The following is a 25,872-nucleotide window of genomic DNA, read 5'->3' as shown; positions in this document are numbered from 1 at the left end:
TCTGTTCAAGCACAAAATGATGATAACTCATCTTTCTTTCTTGCCATATAGGGTTCTTATGAGGGTCAAATTTTTTTTCCCTAAAGGGAATTCTGAATATCATTACTTGCCTTTGTGAAATCCTATAACTTGACTGCCCTCAAGAAAAAGTCCATTTCTTTAACATGACCATACAAGGGCTTCTGTGGATCAGTTTTCTATCACTAGTCTCCTTAACAATCTTAAGCTCTGCACAAGCTGTTTCCTTTGTCTAGAATGATCTCCTATACACTGACTACTACTAGCAGCTCATACCAATACATAGCAACAGCTACAATCTACTGAATTTTTACTAAGCATGGGACATTCTATATATTTTGTTTCTACATTATGAAGTAGGTACTAAGCTAGCTGTACAGAGAAGGCACAGAAAAGCAATTTAAATAGAGTAGCACAGGTTCAGAATATAGACAGTTTCAAACCCAGTTCTGTCTGAATTCAGTATTGTTTTCAATTCCTTCTGGTAAAATAACAACTTTCTCTAGAAGTCTACATTTTAATATGCTCTAATAGCAATGTGATATGATTAGCACCTAAGACACTGATTTATAATTGTGGGTGTTCATGCCTCCCCAACGAGAGAATAACACACCGTTTGAATTCAGGTAAGACTGCACCTTGTTCGCTTTTGCTTCCACAGCTCCTAGTACAGTTCCTGGTACATGTAATGGGTATTAATAAATATCTGTTGAATAATTAAATCCGTGTAAACAGAAAGACATAATGTTATTAGGATTACTTTCAAATTTTGCTAAGTAATGTCACCACCAGGCTTACCAGTTTGTGATCTAAAGAATCCACCTTTCCCCCTTTTTGCAGTGTGTTGCTTTTGCTTATATCCATTCTTCTGTGACTTCGTCTGTTTGCTACAATTCCTTAAATACTGTTAACTACCCACCTCAAAGTGATTTGCCTTTTGTGAAAATCTTTTATGGAAACAAGACTGTTAAAATTAATTTTCCCTTCATTACCATTCTTTAACATTCCTTAACATCCCCACTCCTCTAAAAACCACGGTAGAGTAAAAAAAAAAAAAAAAAAAAAAGACTAGGCTGATTGGAGAAAAGCAATTTAGTACATTTGTAAATGAAACCTTCCCGTGCTACCTAGGCAGTGTTGTCCCAGGTGGCATCTTAGTTTTCATAAAAATTTACTGAGGGCCTTTAGTAATATAAATACAGAGAAAAACAGGTGCCGCACTGAGCAGGGGGTTTGTCAACATCAACCTTCTCTGGCTTGGTTTTTTGACAAAGAGCCCAGAAGCTAAGGTAATCAGTCCTGTAGTTCTCATCACCTTCAAGGGGGAGAAAAGCGGGGGGTGGGGGGGACGGTGAAAAAAGGGAAGAGGAAGAGGAAATGTGACAAACAGAACGAAAATACTGTCCGAGCGCCAGGGCTCGGGCCCCATCCCTAGGTGCAGCCTATCCAAATGGCAGGTTACGTTCGGTCAAATTTGTCTTTTCAATTAAAAAACGACACCTGGCTGTATAAATAAGAAATATACGAAAAAAGAAGGTATCCGGTCTCGTGGGAACTTGAGCACCCAACAGGCATCCGGGAACGCCACCGAGGACCGCGCGTCCAACCGCCGCCAGCTCGCGGATGCCCCGGGGGGCCCGGCGCCGGGCCAGGCTTCCCTCGCGCTCCCGCTACCCACAAGCCACCGCGCCTCGGCGCGCACGCGCAGCAGCGACGGCCGTCTCAGGAAGAGGAAAATGGAATAAACAACTCGGAGGAACCTGAGCGCGAGAAAGCGAGTGGAGGCAGAATTTAAAAATAAACCGGCCCCTCCGCCCTCCCCACCTGCTCGCCGCCGCGGCTCCCTCTTCCCCAGCCCGCGCCCTCGAAGTCCCCGTCTGGGCCCGCGCGCTCACCCCGTCGTCCCGCGCGGCCCCTTTAAGAAAAGAGAACGAGAGAGTGAGTGAGAGAGAATCCCAACTCTCCCCCTCCCCTCCCCTCCTTCCTACCCCCTCCTCCCTCCCTCTCCCCTCCCCCCTCTCCCCGGGCGGCTCCGGCTCCCGCAGCGGGACAGACCCACCCGCCCAGGCTTTTATCTGGCACCGGCAGCGTCTTCCTTCCCTCCCCCGTCTATGGTGGCGGCAGCGGCGGCGGCTCCTCGGGCGGCGGCGGAAGACGAGGCTGCGGCGTTGCCATGAACAGTGGCGGCGGCCTCCCGCCCCCCTCGGCCGCCGCCTCCTCTTCCTCCTCCTCGCTGGCGGCGGCAGTGGCGGTAGTGGCCCCGCCGGGGGTCGGGGGTGTCCCCGGCGGGGCGGCGGCGGGAGTGAAGCTGAAGTACTGCCGCTACTACGCCAAGGATAAGACTTGCTTCTACGGGGAGGAGTGTCAGTTCCTGCATGAGGACCCGGCCGCCGGGGCTGCCCCGGGCCTCGGCCTCCATAGCAACAGCGTCCCCCTGGCTCTGGCGGGCGCGCCCGTGGCCGGCTTTCCGCCTGGAGCCGTCCCCGGCGGGGGAGCCGGCCCGCCCCCGGGGCCCAAGAAGCCGGATCTGGGGGGCCCGGGGACAGGAGCCACGGCCGGCGGAGGCGGCGGCAGCGGGGGACTCGATGGAGCGCGGCTGGCAAGTGAGTATGTCCGGGCGGGGAGGGCCACCTCCACCTCCGGGCGGCGGCGCGGGGAAGGCCTAGGGCCGGAGGCGGCCCCGCTGCGGACGGGAGCCGAGCCCGGCCTGCGGTTCCCCCCCTCACCTCCCAGGGCGTCTGCGAGGCCTAGGCCAGGCCTGAGCCCTCCTTCCTGCTTCCTGCTTCCCCTCCCCACGGCTTTCGGCTAGCCCTGGAGCGAGGGGAGCCAGGGTTCCTGGGAACGTGGGTGGGTGGACTGGGGTGATGTGAGTGGGGGCGGGGAGGAAGGGGGATGGGCTGTGGCGTGCGGAGTGTGAGAAACGGGGTGTCGTTTCCGGGGGGTGTGGCAAGGGGCTGGGTTTGCAAGCACATGTGTTTTGCTTGCCCGCGCGGAGTGCTGTCTGCCGGGTGTTGAGGTTCCCTAGTGGGTGTGAGAGTGTGTGTGTACCGGGTAGTGGGAGAGAGGTGAGGGGCTGGTTTAAGGCATTGCTTAAGTGGGTCAAAGAACGGGAAGAGTTTGTAGGAGGCTTGCGGGAGAAAGGTTTTCCAGGCAGGAAATGCTTTCTAAGGATGAAGAGGGAGCGGACAGCACAGCCTTTGTCGGGAGTTTAGGAATTTCACAAGACTCGTATTTCAATAGGTTTCTTGAAAGCTGCAGTGAGTTAACTGGGCGTTAGTGGAGACCCTGTTTCCACAACTTTGCATCAAGCAAACTCACGGCCTTGTGCTTTGATAGCGTTTCTTGAGCAGCGTATACCTGTGTACCATTGAACGCTTGGGTGAGACTATCTTAGAGCTGTTCATAGTTTTTATTCTTTATTTGTCGTTACCTATTGCCTTGCAGCTTTTTAGTTGTTAGTATAGTTTATTTTCCATGTAGATCTTGAAATAATTTGATGGCATTTTAACTTGGGAGGAGAACATTTTTGCCTTTTTTTTCAACTTTTAAGTTAACTTGATATGTTTTAGCCCTTATTTTGTGAGAATTACTTACTAAGCATCTTTCAAGAGATTTGCATTTTAAAGATTGTCTTTTTTCATATGATGGATTTGATGTTAATGCAGATGTATTTGGTGAGACCCATAGGCTAAAAATTTGTAACTTCAGATACCTGATAAAATGGTTACTTTTATTGATGGAATTTTATCACTTTTGAGCAGCAACTTTGTGTTTTCAAGGTAAAATTTTCCTGAATGACTGAGTTGAGGTTCATATTATGAATAATGTTTGATAAGTAAGCTTTGAAACTGAACAGCATCTATCCACGGAAAGAGGCACTTTAAAAAATCCTGGTATTTGATTTAATAGATGATATTTCTAAGGTTTTCTTATTACCACATAAAGAATAGAGTTGAGACATGAAAGATTGGACAGGATATAAACAGGTGAACGTGGGAGCTGAAGGTAAGCGCATTAGGTGGAGGAAAAATACTAGCAGTAGATGGTTCCATATCTTAGAAAAGGAAGTTAATTGAGATATAAGGTCTTGAGGATAGGCAGTTAATGGTAAAAAGGCATTTTAAAATAAATACTTAGTTGGGACTGAGGTTGTGGCTCAGTGGTAGAGCACTTGCCTTGCATGTGTGAGGCACTGGGTTTGATTCGCAGCATGACATATAAAGAAATAAAATTAATGTCCATCAACAACTAAGAAAATGTTAAAAAATTTAATACTTAGTCATTTAACACTTACCTGATTAAATAGCCGGTTTATATATTTTGATTCTGTGGCATTTAACTTGATTGGTCGATGCTCTTTTTTTGTGGTAGGCTTGGTATCTCAAAAATACCTACGTTGTGACTCTTGGATGAGATGAAATTGCTTTTATCAGTGAGTGGCCGGTAAAGTTAATGGCCATTTTGAATTTTTACACTTGTTCACTTTATAGTGTATTTGCTGCCTTTTACTGTATTCTCATACTGTACTTTTAGAGATAGGCATCACTTACAAGGGAATTAGAAGTAGACAGCACATTCTAACAAGCATTGCTATTAGGAGAATAAATTCTCTTAGTTGCTGATTTTGTAGCATCACTAAGACAATTCTGTATTTTCTTGACTCTTTAAATGTAAGATTGTATAGTATTTTCTCAGCTGAGTGGTCATAGCTGCTGTGCTCTAATAAGCTGGATGTGCTTGCAGAAATGTTTTATTTTTTCCTCCCTGCTCTCTTGTATGTCCAGGTATGTATATTTTGACTTCTAATCGAAGTACCTGTATAAAGTAGTGTCTTAGGCCATTTTGTGTTACTATAAGAGAATACCATAGACTGGGTAATTTATAAAGAAAAGAAACTTATTTTTCATTGCTCTGGTGTCTAACATGAAGGTGCTGGCATCTGGTAAAGGCCATCAAGCAGCATTATCATTCCATGACATAAGGGGCAAGAGAGTGCCCAAACTTCCTTTTGTAATAGTCCCATTCTTTTTTTTTTTTTTTTTCTTTTAAAATATTTTTAGTTGTAGATGGACATGATATCTTTATTTAATTTTTTTTCGTGGTGCTGACAATCGAACCCAGTGCCTCACACGAGCTAGGCAAGCATGGTACCACTGAACCACAACCCTAGCCCTAAAATAGGTCCATTCCTGATAACTAATCCAATGTCTCAGTAACAACATTTATCCATTCATGAGACCAGAACCCTTGTGACTTAATCACCTCTTATTGAAGCCCACCTTCCAACACTGTTGCCTTGGGGATGTTACCAACACATGAACTTTAGGGGACACATTTCAAACGGTGGAATTCTTCCCCTGACCTCCCTCCAAGTTCATATCCTTCCACTGCACAGTGCATTCATTTCATCTCAGTAATCCCCAGCATCTTAACTCATTCTAGCATCAACTTAAAAGTTCCAAGTGTGGAGTCTAATCTAAATCAGATATAGAGAGACTTGATGAGACTTGATGCGTAATTCATTCTGAGGTAAATTCCTCTCTAACCCTGAAACTGTGAAATTAAATTTTGTACTTACAAAACCGTGATAGAACAGACACAGGATAGATACTCTCATTTCAAAATGAAGAAACAGGAAAGAAAGTGATAACTGGTTCCAAGTAAGTCCAGAGCCTAAAAGGGAAAACAAAATTAAATCTTTTTTTTGGGGGGGGGGGGGGGTCGGTACCAGGGATTGAACCCAGGGGTGCTTAACCACTGAACCACATGCCCAGCCCTTTTTATATTTCATTTTGAGACAGAGTCTTGCTAAATTATTTAGGACCTTGCTAAATTGCTGAGGCTGGTTTTGAACTTGTCATCCTCCTATGGGGGTTACCAGTGTGCCACATTAAGTCTTAAAATTGGAGAATAATCTCCTTTGACTCCATCTTGGAGTGGGGATCGGGCTTCCAAGGCATCAAGTCCCACCCCTATGCCTTTGCTGGACTCAGTCATTCCAGTAGTTTTCCCCAGTTGGAGTCCCTTGCTTGCTGTTTTCCCAGTTGCATGCCGTATGGTTTTGTGGTGTTGGGGGCTGCTCCACTAGGTGTTGTCCTAGTGGTGGCTGTCTGGTTGTGCTGACTCCACCACAAGTCACTGCCAGAGCCCCCAGGTTGTTGGGGACATCCTTTCTAGGGGAGATAACCATGTCTCCATAGCTCTTTAGTTCTGTGTCCTTACATACACATCATACCACATGGAGACTACCAAGGTTTACAGCCTATATATTCTAGAGATATGAGCTGCACCTGAGTCTGCAGGAAAGCAGCTATGGGGACCTGGGAGTAGAGTCCTGAGGTGACTCAGGTTGGCAAGCCTGTGGAGGGTGCTGTACTGGCCAAGTTTCCCAAACCATTCTGCCACCTTAGAGCTCTGGGCCTGTGATGAGAGAAGAAGCTTCAGAGATCTATGAAATGCTTTTGGGGTCTGTTTTAGTTGGTTTTCTTACTACTGTGACTAAAAGACCAGAACAATTGTGAAGGAGGAAAAGTTTATTTCAGGGCATATGGTTTCAGAGGTCTTTGACCATAGATAGCAGCCTGCATTCCTTGAGGCTGGAGGTGAGATAGAATGTCATGGTGGAAGAGTGTGGTGGAGGGAAGCGGCTCACAGGATGATCAAGAAGCAGGGAGAGACTCTAGGCTCCAGGTACAAATATATAGCCCAAAGCATGTCCCCAGGGATCCACCTCCTCCACTACATCTTACCTGCCCTCAATTACCACTTAATTAATGCCATCAGGGGATTAATCCACTGATTGGGTTAAGACTCTCATAACCCAATCATTTCTTCTCTAAACCCTTTTACATTGTCTCACACATGAGTTTTGGGGGTGGGACACCTAATGTCTAAACCATAGTAGGGTCATTCTCTCAACATATTCATAACCCCTTCTCTTTCTGTCTGCACTAATCTTTGCAGAGGGTAGCTTGGCCACATTCTTGGTTTGTACTCCTAAATAAGTCTTCATTTTTTACTTGATGGGGCTATGAATTTTCCAAATCTTGTTGTTTCTCTTTTAATTATAAATTCTTCTTTATGTCTTTTCTCTTGTATCTTACTGTATATAGTTAAAACTTGTCATACAGCTCTTTCAATATTTTGTTTAGAAATTTCTTCTGCTAGATATCCTAGTTCATTGTTCTAAAACTGCTTCCATAAAGCTCTCAGGCCTGGACACAGTGCAGCCAAATTCTTTGTGACTTTGTAATAGTATGGCCTCTAGTCCATTTGTCAGTACCATGTTCTTCATTTCCATCCCAGATCTCATCAGAGTTGCCTTTATAGTCTATATGTCCATGAGCATTCTTAGCATAACTTCTTAAATAATCTTTAAGAAGTCTCAGACTTTTCCTACAGTAATTTTTTTGAGCCCTCACCAAAATTGGCCTTAACACTCTGTTCACAGTAGTACAGGCTATTTCTAGCAATCATTTCAAATCTGTTCCAGCCTCTACCCATTATCCATTTCCAAAACTGCTTCCACATTTTCAGGTAGTTGTTATAGCAACAGCCCCACTTTCCATGCCAGTTTTCTTAGTATGTTTTGTGTTGCTGTAACAGAATATCACAGACTCAAGTAATTTATAAAGAGATTTATTTTTCACTATTCAGGAGGCTGGATGCCCAGGTGCCAGCAATGAAGTCCTTTGTGTGTGTCATCCCATGACAGAAAGTGGAAGGACAAGAGAGCAGGCTGAATTCATTGTTATAACACACCCACTCTTGAAATAGCCAGCTCATTCCCTTGGTAAGGACATTAATCTGTTTATGAGGGAATAGCCCACTTGACCTAATCACCTCTTATTAGGCCCTGTTTCCCAACGCTGTTACATTGCAGAGTAAGTTTCCAATACATGAACTTCAGGGGTATGTTAAAACTGTAGCACACACCTAGATAAATTCTTAGAATTTGAACAGGAGAACTTGTACCATATTAAGTAGCAGTCAGATCAAGAAATAGAACTTAATGAGTATCCCTCAAAGTTCTGCTCTTTCCCCTTTCACTACCCTTTACCAGAGGTAACTACTATACTGATTTCTAGCATTACAGACTAATTTTGTTCTTTTTGAACTTCATAGCAGTGGAATAATATAGTATGTACTCTTAAGTGAATGCTTGTGAGATACATTCATGTTGTATAGGAACAATCTCTTTAATCTCATTTCTGAATAGAGTTACATTCTATGACTATATCACATTTTATTTTCTCATTTTATTGTTGGTAGGCATTTAGATTGTTCAGTTTTTGTCTGTTAGGAATTTTACATAAATTTTGGTGAGAAAGTCTACACATTTCTTTGGAGTACTTATTAGTGGAATATTTCTGGGTCTCAATAAGATTTATGTGCCTAATAGGGTTTGGCACTATTAAATGATGTCAAATAACTTTTCTCAAATGATTACACCACATTTACACTCATTCCAGAAGTTGGTGAGTTTCATTTGCTTCCCCTTCGAAACTTGGCATTATATGTCTTATAGTTGCAATCATTCTGGTGGCTAAACTTTATAAAATTGGGTTTTTAATTTCCTTGTGTGTTGATTTTTAACTGGGTTAGATGATAACAACAGCAACAAAAGCAAAAATCAAAAGATTTAATAGAGAAATACAGATTTCTGGTTTTCCTTAAAGGACAACCATTATTTGTATTGGAATTAAGAGTGTCAATGGGATTAGTCTTTACTGTACTCTAACTGGGTGACTTTTTTATATCCATTGCCTTAGTACTTCACATTTGTAATATTGTTTTGTTAGTGTTTCACATAGATTTATACTCAGCTTCTGAAAGCAAGAAAATTTTATCCTTATTGTGGAAGCAGTAGAAAATGGAACCACATAGACTTTTTCATAGTACACTTAGTTGCAATCATGTTTCAGCCTTGTAAGGGAACTACACTTAATTATTTGTTACTTACTTTTTATGTATATATTACATTTTCCTACTCCAGCATTTCTCTTGATCTGGCAATGTTTTGGCATTCAAGATTGGCATTTATAAGATAATAGTTGATTAAAAAATTAAGGCATTTACTTTAATTTTTGACATTTCATATTTCTGTTGTACTTGAGATTTTTCTGAACCTGCAGTGTAAATTGTGTTCAACTGAATTGTTCTTTTGTTTTGTTTTGGTTTTGACAGAGTATCTTGCTATATTGCCTGGCTGGTCTCAAACTTATCATCCTCCAGCCTTAGTCTCCTGTGTAGCTGGAGTTAGAGGAGTTGGCCATTTTCAAATTTTTGAATTTTCACGATGGTTTTAATCCTAAAGATGCTCCGTTTTTAGCAGCTAAAATACTATGTCTACTTATATTTTGGATACATTATTTGAAAACCAGTAAATTAATTTTACTAAAAAATTATTCTTTTTCAGTTCTAGTTCAGTTAGTAGTGAAAGCTTTGGAATAAGACACATCTGAGATGGAATCCTCATTCCTTTACTTACTGGCTTTGTGACCTTGTACATTTTAACCTTTAAGCCTCAGATTTTCCCATTTAAAAAAATGGAAGTTGGTGCTGCAGGTGTAGCTCAGTTTTAGAATGCGTTTTTAGCATGTTTGATGTCTTTGGGTTCAGTTCCCAGAAACCCCTACCCCCAAATGGAAATAATAATAGCACCTACTTCAGAGTTGTTATGAGATTTCATGGGTTGCCTTCAGGCATTGCCTGGTACATGGTGAGGTCTCAGTCCAAGTTGCTGCTGTTACTGAATATTGTTAATAGTAAGTCTGTGTTTATACTCTGTATTTCCTTTCTTTCTAAATTTTTTGAGAGCACATGTCAAAAGACCAGTAAAATAAGCTACAGATTATTGAGTTGTGGTTATCTTTACAAGTGGAGGAGAGCAGTGCCATGTAAAACCTGGAGTGCACATACTAACTTTGAAATATAAAATGTGTGGCAAAGCTGTTCTTAAGCCGTGACTAATCTTTTCATTCCACACATTTGTATTAACCTGTGAGAAAGTTTAAGTCTTGAGAATTTGCCATTAGCATAGTTGGTCTAGGTGTAAACACTTTTATTGTATAGCACACAAAGTATATAACAAAGATTTTATAATACTGTCTATTTCACTCATTAATGTGCTTGTAGGGTGACAAATTCTAATCTAGATAAAAGGAATAGAATGGTGAACAAAACAAATTCTGCCAAATGGAACTTGTGGGGAACATACATGTATAAGATAATAATAGGTCTTAATAAGTTTTGTGAGGAAAATTCAAGGAGCGGATATAACGTAAGTCCAGGTGGAGTTCAGGTAATGTACTCCTTTCTATGAAAGTACATTTGAAATGATGTTCTTGGAAGATAAATGATTGCTAAAAGCAAACCAAAACATCTTCCTGGTACATGCCCTTCTCTAGAATTTCTTCCTCCCACTTTTTTTTTTTTTTTTTAATGGACAAGAGGTTGTCTTGTTTATTATCTAACTTTTAGTTCATTTTAGGTTAACTTTTTATTTTGAGATAGTTGTAGCATCACCAACAGTTTTTAAGAAATGAGATCTCATGTGTATTTCACTCATATTCCTCCAATGGTAACATCCTTCATAACTATAATATAACGTCATGACCAGTATTGTTTGCTATAGCCCATCTGTCTTACTCACATTTTACTAATTTTATTAGTACTGTGTTCATATGTTTATGTTATGTCTTAAGTTCTATGGAATTTATTACTTATGTGTTTGTGTCCCTGCTAACACAGTCAAGACAGGAAAGTCTCAACATTCTTTCTTACCTTGCTGTTTTATAATTTGTTTTCCCTCCTAATCCCTGGCAACCACTAATTTGTTCTTCATTTCAATAATTTTGCCATTTCAAGAGTGTTCTGTAAATTGAATTATACAGTATGTAACCATTTGGAATTAGGTTTATTTTTTTCCACTTAGCATAGTTCCCTTAAGTTTTAGTCAGACTGTAGTGTGTGTCCAAAATTCATTTGGTTTTATTGCTAAGTTCTCTCTCTTAACTTGAACTATCCATCTTCATTTTGGAGCAGTATTTATTTTTAATTTTTATTTTTGCCATTCCGAGGTGAACTTAGGGCCTTGGGCATACTCGGTAAGCTCTCTACCACTGAGCAGCATTCCCTGCCTTGGAGTAGTATATTTTTTTTAACCTGCTTTACATAGGCATGTTTGCTCTTGTGTACAAAGCTGTGAACACTTAACAATACCTAGAAATGATATTTTAAAAATTTGTGCTAGAATTTTTAGGAACATTTATTAACATTTGAATATTTGTCCACTTATTTATTTTAGGGTTGGTTTTCAATCTTTTAGTTTAGGTTTTTAGAATTTTTTTTTTCACTGTGCTGGGGATGGAATCCAGTGACTCCTCTACCAGGGAGCCACTTCCCCAGCCTTTAGTTTTTAAATGATAAAATCAAACACACACACAAACACACACACACACACACACACACACACGTACAAATAAATGCTAAATTGTATGTGTGTGTATATTCATATATATGTATATATGTGTGTGTGTGTGTGTGTGTGTGTTTGGTAAAAATTTCCAACCAGAAGAGAAGTATATAAAATCACTATAAGCCAGTCTTCTTACTTTATTGCTCGGGGTTAAACACATTTAGACTTTTTCTATACATGAATGGTGTAGACATATATTTAATTTTAATCTATATATATATATATCATATGTGTAATAATTATTTTTAGCTTGGACTGCCATAACAAAATATCATAGACTGAGTGACTTAAATAACTATTTTTTTTCTCAGTTCTGGAGGATGGAAACCCCAGATCAAGGTGGTTGAAAATTGAGTTCTTGGGAGGGCTCTCTTCTTGGCTAGCAGACCTGCATCTTGTCTTTACATGGCCTTTCATCTTGCACTCACAGAAGAGAGCACTCATGTTTCTTCTTTCCTCTCTAATAAGGGCACCAGCCCTATTGGATTAGAGTCCCACCCTTATAATGTCATTTAACTTTTGTTATCTCCTAAAAGCCTCCAAATACAGTCACATTGGTGGTTAGGGATTCATGTTTGGGGAAACAAAATTCAGTCTGGAACATACATGTGCATGTGCACGCATGTGAATTTTGTAGCATTTCTCATATGTTTTTCCATGTTAGCATACTTTATATCCTGTTTATAGTTTAAGGATCCACATTGGAATATGATAAAATATTTGTTTTATGAGCTGTTATTTTATATTCATTGACAAATATAAATAGTAGTTGTGTATCCTTTTAGCATACAGGAATTAGTACTGGACTCTGAGGGTTTTGGGATTTTAATTTAGTGCTTTCTTATACAATAACTTTGTGGCCTTGGGCTAGTCATTAGGTCTGTGTGAAAACACATTTCTTTATTTGTAAAACAGGAGAATGGAGTATGGAGTACATGATCTCCAAAATTCCTTCAGCTTTAAATGGTTTCTGTGTTTTTAAGATATTTATGTTATCAAATACAAATTACTTTATGTTTAATCTTTAAAATTCATTCCTTCTTCCTCTTAAAAACTTTTAGAAACACTGACCACTCAGCAGATTAATTTCAGTATGTAGGTAAGGGCATACTCATCACTAATTTTGACTGAATTAATTAGCATGCAGATAACAGTCTTCTTCATTAAAAAGTAATGTTATTGTATTTTTTATACCTTTATCTGTTTACATTTATGTGGTGCTGAGGAGCGAACACAGTACCTCACACGATAGGCAGGCAAGTGCTCTACTACTGAGCTACAGCCCTAGCCCCAAAGACTTCCTTTTTTGATCTCTCTTTTGGTATGTCTTACTTTTTCTTAAAAGAAATATTATCCCTAGTTTTTTTAAAAAAATATTTTTAGTTGTAGATGGACACAATTCCATTATTTTATTCATTTTTATGTGGTCCCAGGGATTGAACCCAGTGCCTCACACATACTAGGCAAGCATTCTTCCACTGAGCTACAACCTCAATCCTGTCCCTAGTTTTTTTAAACTTAGCTTTTTTTTTTTTTAATTTATTTTTATTGTAAACAAATGGGATACATGTCGTTTCTCTGCACATGAAGTAGAGGCGTACCATTTGTGTAATCGTACATTTGCCTAGGGTAATAGTTTTGACTTATTTTTTTTCTTCCCCCCACCCCTCCCACCCTTCTTTTCCCACTATACAGTCCCTCCTTTCTCCATTCTTGTCCCCCTCCCCCCCATTATATGTCATCATCTGCTTATCAGCGAGATCATTTGTCCTTTGGTTTTTTGAGATTGGCTTATCTCACTTAGCATGATATTCTCCAGTTTCATCCATTTGCCTGCAAATGCCATAATTTTATTATTTTTTATGGCTGAGTAATATTCCATTGTGTAAATATACCACAGTTTCTTTATCCAGTCATCAATTCAAGGGCATCTAGGTTGGTTCCACAATCTGGCTATTGTGAATTGAGCAGCTATGAACATTGATGTGGCTGTATCTCTGTAGTATGCTGATTTTAAGTCCTTTGGGTATAGGCCAAGGAGTGGGATAGCTGGGTCAAATGGTGGCTCCATTCCAAGTTTTCTAAGGAATCTCCACACTGCTTTCCAGAGTGACTGCACTAATTTGCAGCCCCACCAGCAATGTATGAGTGTACCTTTCCCCCCACATTCTCACCAACACCTATTGTTGCTTGTATTCTTGATAATCACCATTCTAATTGGGGTGAGATGGAATCTTAGGGTAGTTTTGATTTGCATTTCTCTTATTACTAGAGATGTTGAACATTTTTTCATATATCTGTTGATTACTTGTAGATCTTCTGGGAAGTGTCTGTTTGTTTCCTTAGCCCATTTGTTGATTGGGTTATTTGTATTCTTGGTGTAGAGTTTTTTGAGTTCTTTGTGTATTCTGGAAATTAGTGATCTATCTGAAGTATGAGTGGGAAAGATTTTCTCCCACTCTATAGGCTCTCTCTTCACATTGCTGATAGTTTTCCTTTGCTGAGAGAAAACTTTTTAGTTTGAATCTATCCCAGTTATTGATTTTTGCTTTTATTTCTTGTGCTATGGGAGTCCTGTTATGGAAGTCTGATCCTAAGCTGACATGTTGAAGATTTGGACCTACTTTTTCTTCTATAAGATGCAGGGTCTCTGGTCTGATTCCGAGGTCCTTGATCCATTTTGAGTTGAGTTTTGTGCAGGGTGAGAGATAGGGGTTTAGTTTCATTCTGCTGCATGTGGATTTCCAGTTTTCCCAGCACCATTTGTTGAAGAGGCTATCTTTTCTCCATTGCATATTTTTGGCACCTTTGTCTAGTATGAGAAAATTGTATTGATTTGGATTTGTGTCCGTGTCCTCTATTCTGTACCATTTATCTACCTATTTTGGTGCCAATACAGTGCCATTTTGTTACTATTGCTTTGTAGTATAGTTGAAGTTCTGGTATTGCGATACCCCCTGATTCACTCTTCCTGCTAAGGATTGCTTTAGCGATCCTGGATTTCTTATTCTTCCAGATGAATTTCATCATTGCTTGCTCTATTTCTGTGAGATACGTCATTGGGATTTTAATTGGAATTGCATTGAATCTGTATAGCACTTTAGGTAGTATGGCCATTTTGACAATATTAATTCTGCCTACCAAGAACATGGGAGATCTTTCCATCTTCTAAAGTTTTCTTTAATTTCTTTCTTTAGTGTTCTGTAGTTCTCATTGTAGAGGTCTTTCACCTCTTTTGTTAGATTGATTCCCAAGTATTTTATTTTTTTTGTGGCTATTGTGAATGGGGTAGTTTTCCTAAGTTCTCTTTCTGAGGATTCATCACTTATGTATAAAAGTGCAATAGATTTATGAGCATTGATCTTATATCCTGCTACTTTACTGAATTCCCTCATGAATTCTAAAAGTTTTCTGGTGGAATTTCCTGGTTCCTCTAAATATATAATCATGTCATCAGCAAATAGGGATAGTTTGAGTTCTTCCTTTCCAATTTGTATCCCTTTAATTTCCTTGGTCTCTCTAATTACTCTGGCTAGAGTTTCGAGGACAATGTTGAATCGAAGTGGTGAAACAGGGCATCCCTGCCTTGTTCCAGTTTTTAGGGGGAATGCTTTCAATTTTTCACTATTTAGAATGATATTGGCCATGGGCTTAGCATAAATGGCCTTTACAATGTTAAGGAATGTTTCCACTCTCCCTATTTTTTCTAGTGTTTTGAGCATGAAGGGATGCTGTATTTTATCAAGTGCTTTTTCTGCATCTATCGAAATAATCATGTGATTCTTGACTTTAAGTCTATTGATATGGTGAATTACATTTATTGATTTCCGGATGTTGAACCAACCTTGCATCCCTGGGATAAAACCCACTTGATTGTGATGCACTATCTTTTTTATATATTTTTGTATGCGATTTGCTAAGATTTTCTTGAGAATTTTTGTGTGGATGTTCATTAAGGATATTGGTCTGAAATTTTCTTTCCTCGATGTGTCTCTGTCTGGTTTAGGTATCAGGGTGATATTGGCTTCATAGAATGAGTTTGGGAGGGTTCCCTCCTCTTCTATTTCATGGACTACTTTGAGGAGTATTGGAATGAGCTCTTCTTTAAAGGTTTTGTAGAACTCGGCTGAGAACCCATGTGGTCCTGGACTTTTCTTTGTTGGTAGACTTTTGATGACTTCTTCTATTTCATTACTTGAAATTGATCTATTTAAATTTTTATGTCCTTCTGGTTCAGTTTAGGTAATTCATATGAATCTAGAAACCTGTTAATGTCTTCGAGATTTTCTGTTTTGTTGGAGTATAGATTTTCAAAATAGCTTGTAATTATGTTTTGTATTTCATTCGTGTCTGTTTTGATATTTCCTTGTTCATTCCAAATTTTAGTAATTTGAGTTTTCTCTCTCCTTCTCTTTGTTAGTGTGGCTAAGGGTTTATCAATTTTGTTTATTTTTTCAAAGAACCAACTATTTTGTCAATTTTTTCAATTGTTTCTTTTGTTTCAATTTCATCTCTGATTTTAACTATTTCCTGTCTTCTACTACTTTTGGTGTTGCTCTGTTCTTTTTCTAGGGCTTTGAGGTGTAGTGTTAGGTTGTTTATTTGTTGATTTTTTTTCTTCTTTCATTGAATGCACTCCATGAAATAAATTTTCCTCTAAGTACTGCTTTCATAGTGTTCCAGAGATTTTGATATGATGTTTCTTTGTTCTCATTTACCTCTAAGAATTTTTTAATTTCCTTCCTGATGTCTTCTGTTATCCACTCATCATACAGTAGCATAATATTTAATCTCCAGGTATTGAAGCAGTTTCTGTTTTTTACGCTGTCATTTATTTCTAATTTCAATCCATTATGATCTGATAGAATACAAGGTATTATCTCTGTCTTCCTGTATTTGCTAACATTAGCTTTGTGGCATAAAGTATGGTCTATTTTGGAGAAGGATCCAGGTATTGCTGAGAAGAAAGCGTTTTCACTCTTTGTTGGATGGTATATTCTATATATGTCCGTTAAGTCTAAATTATTGATTGTGCTATTGAGATCTATGGTTTCTTTGTTCAATTTTTGTTTGGAGGATCTATCCAGCAGTGAGAGAGGTGAGTTAAAATCGCCTAGTATTATTGTGTTGTGGTCTGTTTGATTTCTGGAATTGAGAAGGATTTGTTTGACATACATGGATGAGCCAATGTTCGGGGCATAGATATTTATGATTGTTATGTCTTGCTGATTTGTGCTTCCCTTAAGCAGTATGAAATGTCCTTCTTTATCCCTCTGACTACCTTTGGCTTGAAGTTCACATTATTTGGTATGAGGATGGATACTCAGGCTTTTTTGCTGAGTCTGTGTGCATGGTATGTTTTTTCTCATGCTTTCATCTTTAGTTTGTGGGTATCTCTTTCTGAGATGAGTGTCTTGCAGGCAGCATATTGTTGGATCTTTCTTTTTAATCCCATCTGCCAGTCTTGTATCTTTTGATTGATGAGTTCAGGCTATTAACATTCAGGGTTATTATTGAGATATGATTTGTATTCCTGGTCATTTGACTCATTTTTGTTTTTTTGATACAACTTGGTTTCTCCTTTATTTGGCTATTCCTTTAGGACAGTTCCTCCCTTTGCTGATTTGCATCATTGTTTTTCATCTCTTCCTCATGGAATATTTTGCTGAGAATGTTCTGTAGTGCCAGCTTTCTTTTTGTAAATTCTTGTAGCTTTTGTTTATCATGGAAGAAATTTATTTTGTCGTCAAATCTGAAGGTAAGTTTTGCTGGGTATAAGATTCTTGGTTGGCATCCATTTTCTTTCAGAGCTTAAAAAATGTTATTCCAGGCCCTTCTAGTTTTTAGGGTCTGGGTTGAAAAATCTGCTGATATCTGTATTGGTTTCCCCCTGAATGTAATTTGATTCTTTTCTCTTGCAGCCTTTAAAATTCTGTGTTTATTTTGTATGTTAGGTATTTTCATTATAATGTGCCTTGTTGTGCATCTGTTGAATTTTGTATATTTGGAGTCCTATAACCCACTCATACTTGGTTTTCCATTTCATTCGTTAGATTTGGGAAATTTTCTGATATTATTTCATTGAGTAGATTGTTCATTCCTTTGGTTTATTTCTCTAAGCCTTCCTTAATCCCAGTAATTCTTAAATTTGGCCTTTTCATGATATCCCATAATTCTTGTAGATTCTGTTCATGATTTCTTACCATCTTCTCTGTTAGGTCAACTTTGTTTTCAAGTTTAAATATTTTGTCTTCAATGTCTGAGGTTCTGTCTTCCTGGTGTTCTATTCTATTGGTTATGCTTTCTATGGAGTTTTTAATTTGGTTTATTGTTTCCTTCATTTCAAGGATTTCTGTCTGTTTTTTTTTCAGTATCTCTAAATCTTTATTGAAATGGTCTTTTGCTTCCTGCATTTGCTCTTTTAACTGTTGAGTGATGCGATCATTCAAAGCCTGCATTTGCTCTTTCATCTCATCATTTGCTTCTCTGATCATTTTAATTATGTACATTCTGAACTCCCTTTCTGACATTTCTTCTGCCATGCTGTCATTGGATTTTATTGATGTAGCATCTAGGTTTGTTTGGGACATTTTCTTCCCTTGTTTTCTCATATTGCTCAGGTATCTAGTAGTGAAACTCTATTGGCTTATAGTGTCCCTGTAGATTCCCAATAACTCACCTCCTAGCCTTCAGTAGCTTGAAGTCTTGGAGGAACTTGATAATGCGGTGCTACACAAGGAAGCTGCCCCTCTAGGGGTGATAGCCTTCAGGTGGGGTATAGTTCCTGCTGTTGGGCAGAGGCGCCTCCACTTGTTGTCTGATGGTCAGCCAGAGGGGGACTAGACTGCGGGCTGGAGCACGTCTGGTCTGGGCCTGTGTCTCTGGTTCTACTGCCCTGGTGGGAAAGCCTTGCCCAGCGGGGAAGACTCACCCGGTGGGGAAGTTTCGCTGGGCAGATCTCCTCCGAGAAGTTCCGTTTGGTCCAGGAACTACTGCCTGGACTGGGCAGCCCTCCTCTGTGATGTTCCTAGGGTTCCGGACCTACCACCTTGGCTGGGGAACCTGTCCCTGCCAGGGATTCCCTCGCTGATCAGCCCTCCTCTGCTACGTTCCCTGGGGACCGGAGCTACTGCCTGGGCCAGGGAGCCTCACCCTGCACTGAAGCCTCTTAATGTGCAGCCCTCCTCCGAGAAGCTGCCTGCGGTCTGGTCCTACTGCCAGGTCCTGGGACCCTCACTGTGCATTGAATCCTCTTGCTGTGTGGCCCTCCTCTGCAGTGCTCTCTGTTGACTGGGTTCATGGCTCTAGCTGGGGAGTCTCACTGGGCCTCTCTACTCCACGAAGTTCCCTGCCTTCCGGGACTGCCCCATCCGGGGAGCCCGCCCAGTGGGAGAGACTCACCCGGTGGCTCTGAGTTGATCCCTAGTCTCTCAATACCTCCTCTTCTTGACTCCTGGGTCCTGTCAAAGGTCCTCCAGTCTCCTGTAGTTGTCTCAGGAAGGGAGTCGCCCTTCCAATGATGATGGCCATGCCCTCAGCAATAATTCAAAATGCCTGCACCGGCCTATAAAGAAGCTGGGGAACCCCAGCGAGGGTGCGCTGAGTCAGCATAGAGGCAAGTGCAGTGTCCCTCAGCAGTAGGGGGGGGCAGGTAGGCAGGCTCAGCAATGGCATCTGACCTCTGTGTGGGGGTCAGGTGGGGTCGCTCAGTGAAGGTGTCTGACCTCAATGTCGGGTTTGAGTGGGCTGGCTCGTCCCCCAGCTTGCTCAGCGATTGTGACCAACCTTGTCGTGGTGGTTGGGCGGGATTGCTCCTTAAAGTTAGCTTTTAATCATATCTTTAAGATAAAAAAGAATCCAGCCTGAGAAACATGTGAACAATGTCTTATTTTGGAAATCAAAAATGGAATTCATACATAAGTTAAAAATGTAAATAGCATAAAAGGGTACCGAGGGGAAAATACTCTCTTTTCCTCTTAAGTTTCCTGGTTCCTTTCTTTAAAAGATGGTTCCTCTTTTAATTCCTATCAATTTAAAAAATATTCACTTTTTGTTGTTGTTGTTGTTGATGGTGGTGTTGGTGGTATTGTACAGGAAATTGAACCCAGTGGCATGCTCTGCCAATGAACTGCATTCTCGGCTCTTCTTTTTTTTTTTTTTTTTTTTTTTAATTTTGAGACAGGGTCTCAATAAGTTGCTCAGGCTGTCCTTGAACTTATGATCCTCCTGCCTCAGCTTCCTGAATAGCTAGGCTTACAGTTATGTCCAACTCAAGAATGTTTTCTATCTGTATTATCATTCATGTATTTCTCTTTCTGTACCTCTAGTACATATTGACACACATGTACATATATATGTAAGTGCACACATGGAAGCCTAAAGCACTTTGAATTTTCTTACCTAATTGCTTATATTTTGTTCTACTTTCACATGTGAAACTCAGTCTTATTCTCTTTTCTTATGACTGCATAATGTTCCATTGCATGTTTGATTATCAGGTTTTAATGATGGGTATTTAGATTCTTTTTTTTTTTTTTTTTTTTTTTTTTTTTTTTGTTGTTGTTGTGCTAGACTGTGAATCCAGGGCCTTACTCCTGGTAGGCAAGCACTCTACCACTGAATTATACTCTCTCTTATTGTCTTACTGTTAAAAATGTTGGTCCCAAGTTGTTATGTCTTAATATATTATATACATTTATTTGTATTGTAAAAATATACAGGTACATGATATAATGTTAAGGAGCATATAGAATCTTCAGTAAGGTGGTTCAAACATGGTTCATTTAAGACAATCTATGCGTTTTATTTACCATTAGCTAAAAATAAGTTATTTAAAATGTTTTTTCATATCCTATCTACCCGAGAAAGACACCCCCCCATGGTTTGCGTGTCTAGAGATAGTTAGATATCATATCTTTTGTAACTTAATAATATTCGTAAGTAGTCTACTAGTTGCTGGGGAATTTCATTTATGTATATAATAACATTGTCTTTCATTGTTCATCTATGTTCTTGATACCTTAGAGCACAAATAGAGCTGGATAAAGTTGGAAGGGACTTGATGTATTATTCCGTTTAACTTTCTTATTTTTTGCTTACTTGTTCCTAAACCTGTCTTAATATTGCTGTTCTTGAATCTGCTTGCATACTTGATTGAATTGGAGAAATCAGGGGTGAAGAATAAAAGTGGAATGGAGCCTTTTTTGATGCTATGGATTGGAGTCAGATCATTGTACATGCTGAGCATATGCTCTGCCTCTGAACTACATCCCTAGTGTAGAGCCTCTTAAATTGCATAAGTGATCTTTTATAAAAGTTTGTAGACTATAGCAGTATAGCAACCATTTGTGAGGAAGAGTATTCTTGACAGAGATGGGACAGGGAATCTTTTCCCATTTCCCAAAGCTTGGAAAAATTAGCAAGGCAGCTTTTAAAAAAATTTTTAGTAAGGTTCTCATTTATATGTATCATAAAAAGACTTCATATATACTGATAATGTCTTTGAAAAACAAATGGAGCGTCATTCATTCATTTATTTTATTTTTGTGATAACTGGAGATTGGACTCACTGAACTACATCCCCAGCCTTTGTTTTTTAAAACTTTCAGACAGGGTCTTGCTCAGTTGCTCAGATTGGCATCTAACTTGTGATCTTCCTGCCTCAGCCTCCTGAGCAGCAGGGATTATAGGAGTGTGCCACCATGTCCAGCTTCATTCACTTAATTAACATACATTTATTGGTGTTTACCTTAGGTACTATTTAGGTATTAGGTATTAGTGAGCAAAATAGATAAGAGTCTTTCCTTCATAGATCTTAAATTTAGTGGGTAAGGCATACACCATAAACCTAACTCCAATAATTTTAGAGTATGTTAAAAGACGATGTGCTGTTAAAATGGAAATAGGATAGAATAGGAGGCAATGAGGAAGTAGAAGTAGGGTTGGTACATTAATAAATAGTGAGATGAGGATGAGCTTCGTTGGTGGTACTATTTGAATGTAAACTGGAAGGAGGAGAGCCAAGGCAGTTAACAGGAAAAGGTTATCTCAGGCAGAGGGAATAGCTGGGACAAAGATATTAGAGATGGGGAATGCCTGAAAGATAATTTGATGTGGAGTGAGGAAGGGGGAAGAGTTAAGACTTCTGCTTTTATTTTCAGTCAAAGGGAGTGATCTGATCTGACTTAGGTTTTTAAAATTTAATTAAATTAATTTTTTTTTTTGGTACTGGGGATTGAACCCAGGGTGCTTAACACTGAACCCCTTCTTTTTTAATATATATTTTATTTAGAGACAGGTTATCACTCAGTTGCCTCACTCAGTTGCTGAGGCTGGCTTTGAACTTGGGATCCTACTGCTTCAGCTTCCTCAGAGGCCGAGAATACTGGTGTAAGCCTCTACATCCAGCCTGACTTAGTTTTTAAAAGGGTTTGTTGGTAAGAGATTGCAGAAAGGAATTTAGAAAGTTATTTGCAGTTGTCTCGCCAAAAGTGATGATGTCTTAGAAGGAGATAGCAGTGGAAAGTAGTTAAAACTAGTCAGATTCTAGATACTTTTGCAGGTAGAACCAAAATAATTTCATGTTGGATGTAGCTCATCAGAGGAGTTGATTGGTTTCAAGGAAGTGGAAGGATGGATAGAGTTAGTATCAGCTGAGATGGGGAAAGCTGCAAACAGAGCATGCGTGGGAGACCAGATCAGGAGTATGATTTTGAACAGGTTACTTTTTTTTTGGTGCTGGGAATTGAACCTAGGGTGCTCTACTGCTGAGCTACATCTCTGGCTTTTATTATTATTATTTTTATTATTATTTTATTTTTGAGATAGAATCTTAGAATCTTGCTAAATAGTGAGGTTAGTCTCAAACTTGGAATCTTCTTGGCCTCAGCCTCCTGAGTCACTGGAATTAAAGCGGTGTGTCACTATGCCTGCTTGAACAGATTACTTTTTTGGGGAGCAGGGTACTGGGTATTGAACTCAGGGGTACTCAACCAGAGAGCTACATCCCCAGCCCTGTTTTGTATTTTATTTTGAGACAGGGTCTTACTGAGTTACTGAGGATCTCAATAAATTGCTGAGACTGGCTTTGAACTTGTGATCCTCTAGGCCTCAGCCTCCTGAGCTGCTGGGATTACAGGCTTGCGTCACTGTGCTCGGAGAACAGATTACTTTTGAGATATGTATTAGACATTCAAATGGAGATATTGAGGAGGTAAATAGGTAGAAGTTTGGAGTTCTGGAAGGAGATAGCGGCTTAAAGAAACTCCAAGTCAGAAGTCATTGTTTGGTCAATTTTTTTTTTTTTTTCTCTGCTGTGACCAAAAAACCTGACAAGAACAGTTAGAGAAGGTAAGGTTTATTTTGGGGCTCACAGTTTCATAGGTCTCAGTCCATAGATAGCTGGCTCCATTTCTCTGTGCTGGAGGTGAGGCAGCACATCATGTGAAAGGGTGTGATAGAGTAGGGTAGGTGAGGACATGAATCAAAGAGAGAGCTCCACTCAACAAGGACAAAAAAATAAATCTCAAAGGGATACCTCCCAGGACCACCTCCTCCAGCCACACCCTACCTGCCTACAGTTACTCCCTGTCAGGGAATTAATACACTGATTAGGTTAAACCTTTTACAGCCCTATCATTTCATCTCTAAAGTTTCTTGCATTGCCTCACACATGAGCTTTTGGGAGACACCTCATCTGAACGAGAACACATAGCACTTAAAGCCGTTGAACTGGGTAAGATTATCAAGAAATATGACCTCTTAAAACTTTGGAAACAAATGGTTTTTGATTGATCAGTAACCCCTCTTCCCCCCATTGGAGAAAGAAAGAATAGGTAAATAACATTTGGGTTCTTCTTGTGTGCCAGTCATAATGTATGTAAGTTTTTATCATTTAATACACATAACTATTACATGAGATAGGTACTGTTTTCATTTGACATTTAAAATGGTCACTTAAAGGCTAATTTCTGAAAGTCACATTGGTAGAGAGAGGATTTAAATCATTTGTTTTACTTAAGTTAATGTTCTTTCTAATGTATTAAAAATAGAATGTAAATACTTCTTGTTCTAATATAGCATATCCTAGAATTATCTGAGAGGTTTATCCAGTCTTTGCTAGATTATTAGAGTTAGTAACTTGTATGGTGAGATCGCTGAGGAGCTAAAGATAAATGCCCCATTTAAAAAGATGATGGACCTTTAAGAATCTTTGGCAATTTACAAAAGAAACAAAATGGCCAATAAATATTATACTAGCATTCCTTTTGTATAATGAAATGCTGAGTTAATCTACTTCTAAGGAGAAAAGGTTTATTTTGGAGGTTCTAGTCAGCAATTCATGGTCTCTGGGCCTGTGGGAAGTCAGCACATTGTGGTGGGAGTGCTTGACAGAGCAAAACAGTTTACATCCAGAGTTAGGAAGCAAAGGTGAAAGGGGTAGACACCAGAGTTTCAAAGTCCCCTTTAAGGGTGTGCTCCCCACCCTAAGACCTCCCAGTAGACCCAACCACCTCAGGGTTGAGGTTACCCTGGGGACCAAGAGTTGAACACATGGATGGGCCTATAGGGAATAGTCAACATTCAAACTATAGCAGGTATATAAAAGTTGTTTAGTTTCATTAACAAATGAATAAAATCAAGATAAAAACAAGCATTTTTTTTTTTTATTAAACATTTCAAATGTGTAAGAGTAAAAAGATTGCTGCTGGGTATAAGGGGTTGAACCCAGGCTGCATATGCTAAACTTGTGTTCTATATCCCCATCCTAATATATTCTTCATATGAATTTATGTTCCTATGATCTTTGGAGGTCAGTATTCATGAAAATTTAAAATATTCACATCCTTTGACATAATTTCATGTTTAAACTCATCTTAGAGAAATACAATATATACATACAAGATTTTTTATTGCAACTGATCTGAGGTCGTGAAAATTTGAGAACAGTGAAATTCCTTTAAACAGTCATCTATATAGTAGGTTACCAAATAGCAGTTAGATTAAGTTACAGCTTTCTGTACGGATAAGAAAAACTGCTTAAGATATACTGCTAAATGGAAGGTGGCTGGAGAAGTTACAAAATAGTATGCATGATATGCTGTCTTAAAAGATATTAGTATGCATGATATGCTGTCTTAAAAGATATTTAAGATGAACTGAAGTTGATTTCCATGTATGTATGAGTTTGTTGGGATGAACCTAACCACATATAGAAATATAAAGCTCTTATAAAACAATAAAAATAAATAAAAGATGTATAAGAAGACCTAAAGAAATACATGCTGAGTTGTTAATAGTGGTTACTTCAGTGTTGGTGTTGTGGGAGACTTTCATTTTATATTTCTGAATTTTCTTTTTAAATTAAGTCAGGGTACTGGGGTTGTGGCTTAGTGGTAGAGCTCTTGCCTAGCATGTGTGAGGCACTGGGTTTGATTCTCAGCACTGCATATAAATGAATAAAATAAAGGTCCATCAACAACTAAAAATATATATAAAAATAATTTGAAAAATAAATTAAGTCTTTCATAATCGGGACTGGGCGGGGTGGGGAGGGTGTAAAAAAAAAAAAAAAAAAAAAAACCAAACCAGTGGTTAGTTTACTACAGGATCTAGCAAAAGAATTGGAAATGCATACAGTTTGCTGGCAAAAGAATTGGAAATGCATACAGTTTGCTGGTTAGGTTTTCCACAATAAGCCTTCTCAGTTCTCGGTGAACCAGGGGTTTAAGTGCTCTTAAGCTTATACTTTACAATGACAAATAAGCTGGTTTTAAAATTAAAATTTTCTGTATTATTAACTTCCAAGCTGCTTTTCTGAGAAAACAAGAACAATAGAAACTTCAAAACATTTATTTCTTTATTGGCAGCATTTGATTGTGTAGGAAAAAATTGATAATGTAGCAGTAATCTTGGGATAGATCCCAAACTAAAACTGTCTTATTGGAAGACATTTTTTTTCTAGGAAATATTCAAATTTTTGAATATTCAAATTTAAATTCAACAGTACTAAATAACTTCACTCAGAAACCCAATTAATTTGTTGTCAAGTTTGTGGCAAATTCATCTTAGAAGCCCTATAGTGCTGCAGCACTATTAGAATCAGCTGCTTTACCAGAATCTTGCTGCACTGCAGTTCCTTTCCGATTGAAAAGATCAAATAACGATGGATATCTTAATTTTTTTTTTTTTTTTAGGTCAGAACCGTGTGTTGCATATATTACTGTGGAACAGTAGGGTTTCCGCTGTTTCAGGATTTTTCTTTTCTTTTTAAAGTCTTGCTATAGGTATTGCTGTGGCTGTCTTGAAGAAACGGTGTGACAACTTTCGTAAGGGTCAGTTTGCCATAAAGACTGCAGTTTTTAAAATTTCTGCTT

At 39.1% G+C, this 25,872-nt stretch overlaps 1 protein-coding gene across 6 annotated transcripts in view; it reads left to right on the top strand.

Moving 5' to 3' along the window:
- Positions 1 to 1,926: 1,926 nt before the first annotated feature.
- PAN3 (poly(A) specific ribonuclease subunit PAN3) overlaps positions 1,927 to 25,872 on the top strand; it is a 161,868-nt gene continuing 137,922 nt past the window's right edge. For all 6 annotated transcript variants that reach the window (XM_079138575.1, XM_079138574.1, XM_079138573.1 and 3 more), the window contains exon 1: positions 1,927 to 2,621. In XM_079138575.1, the coding sequence (XP_078994701.1) occupies positions 2,192 to 2,621 (430 nt within the window). In that variant the 5' untranslated portion in view covers positions 1,927 to 2,191. The remainder of the gene's footprint in view (positions 2,622 to 25,872) is intronic.

Source organism: Sciurus vulgaris (assembly GCF_902686455.1).
Source record: "Sciurus vulgaris genome assembly, chromosome: 4".
Lineage (NCBI taxonomy): Eukaryota > Metazoa > Chordata > Mammalia > Rodentia > Sciuridae > Sciurus > Sciurus vulgaris.
The sequence above is the reverse complement of the archived record's forward strand: the minus strand, read 5'-3'. Positions and strand labels throughout refer to the sequence as shown.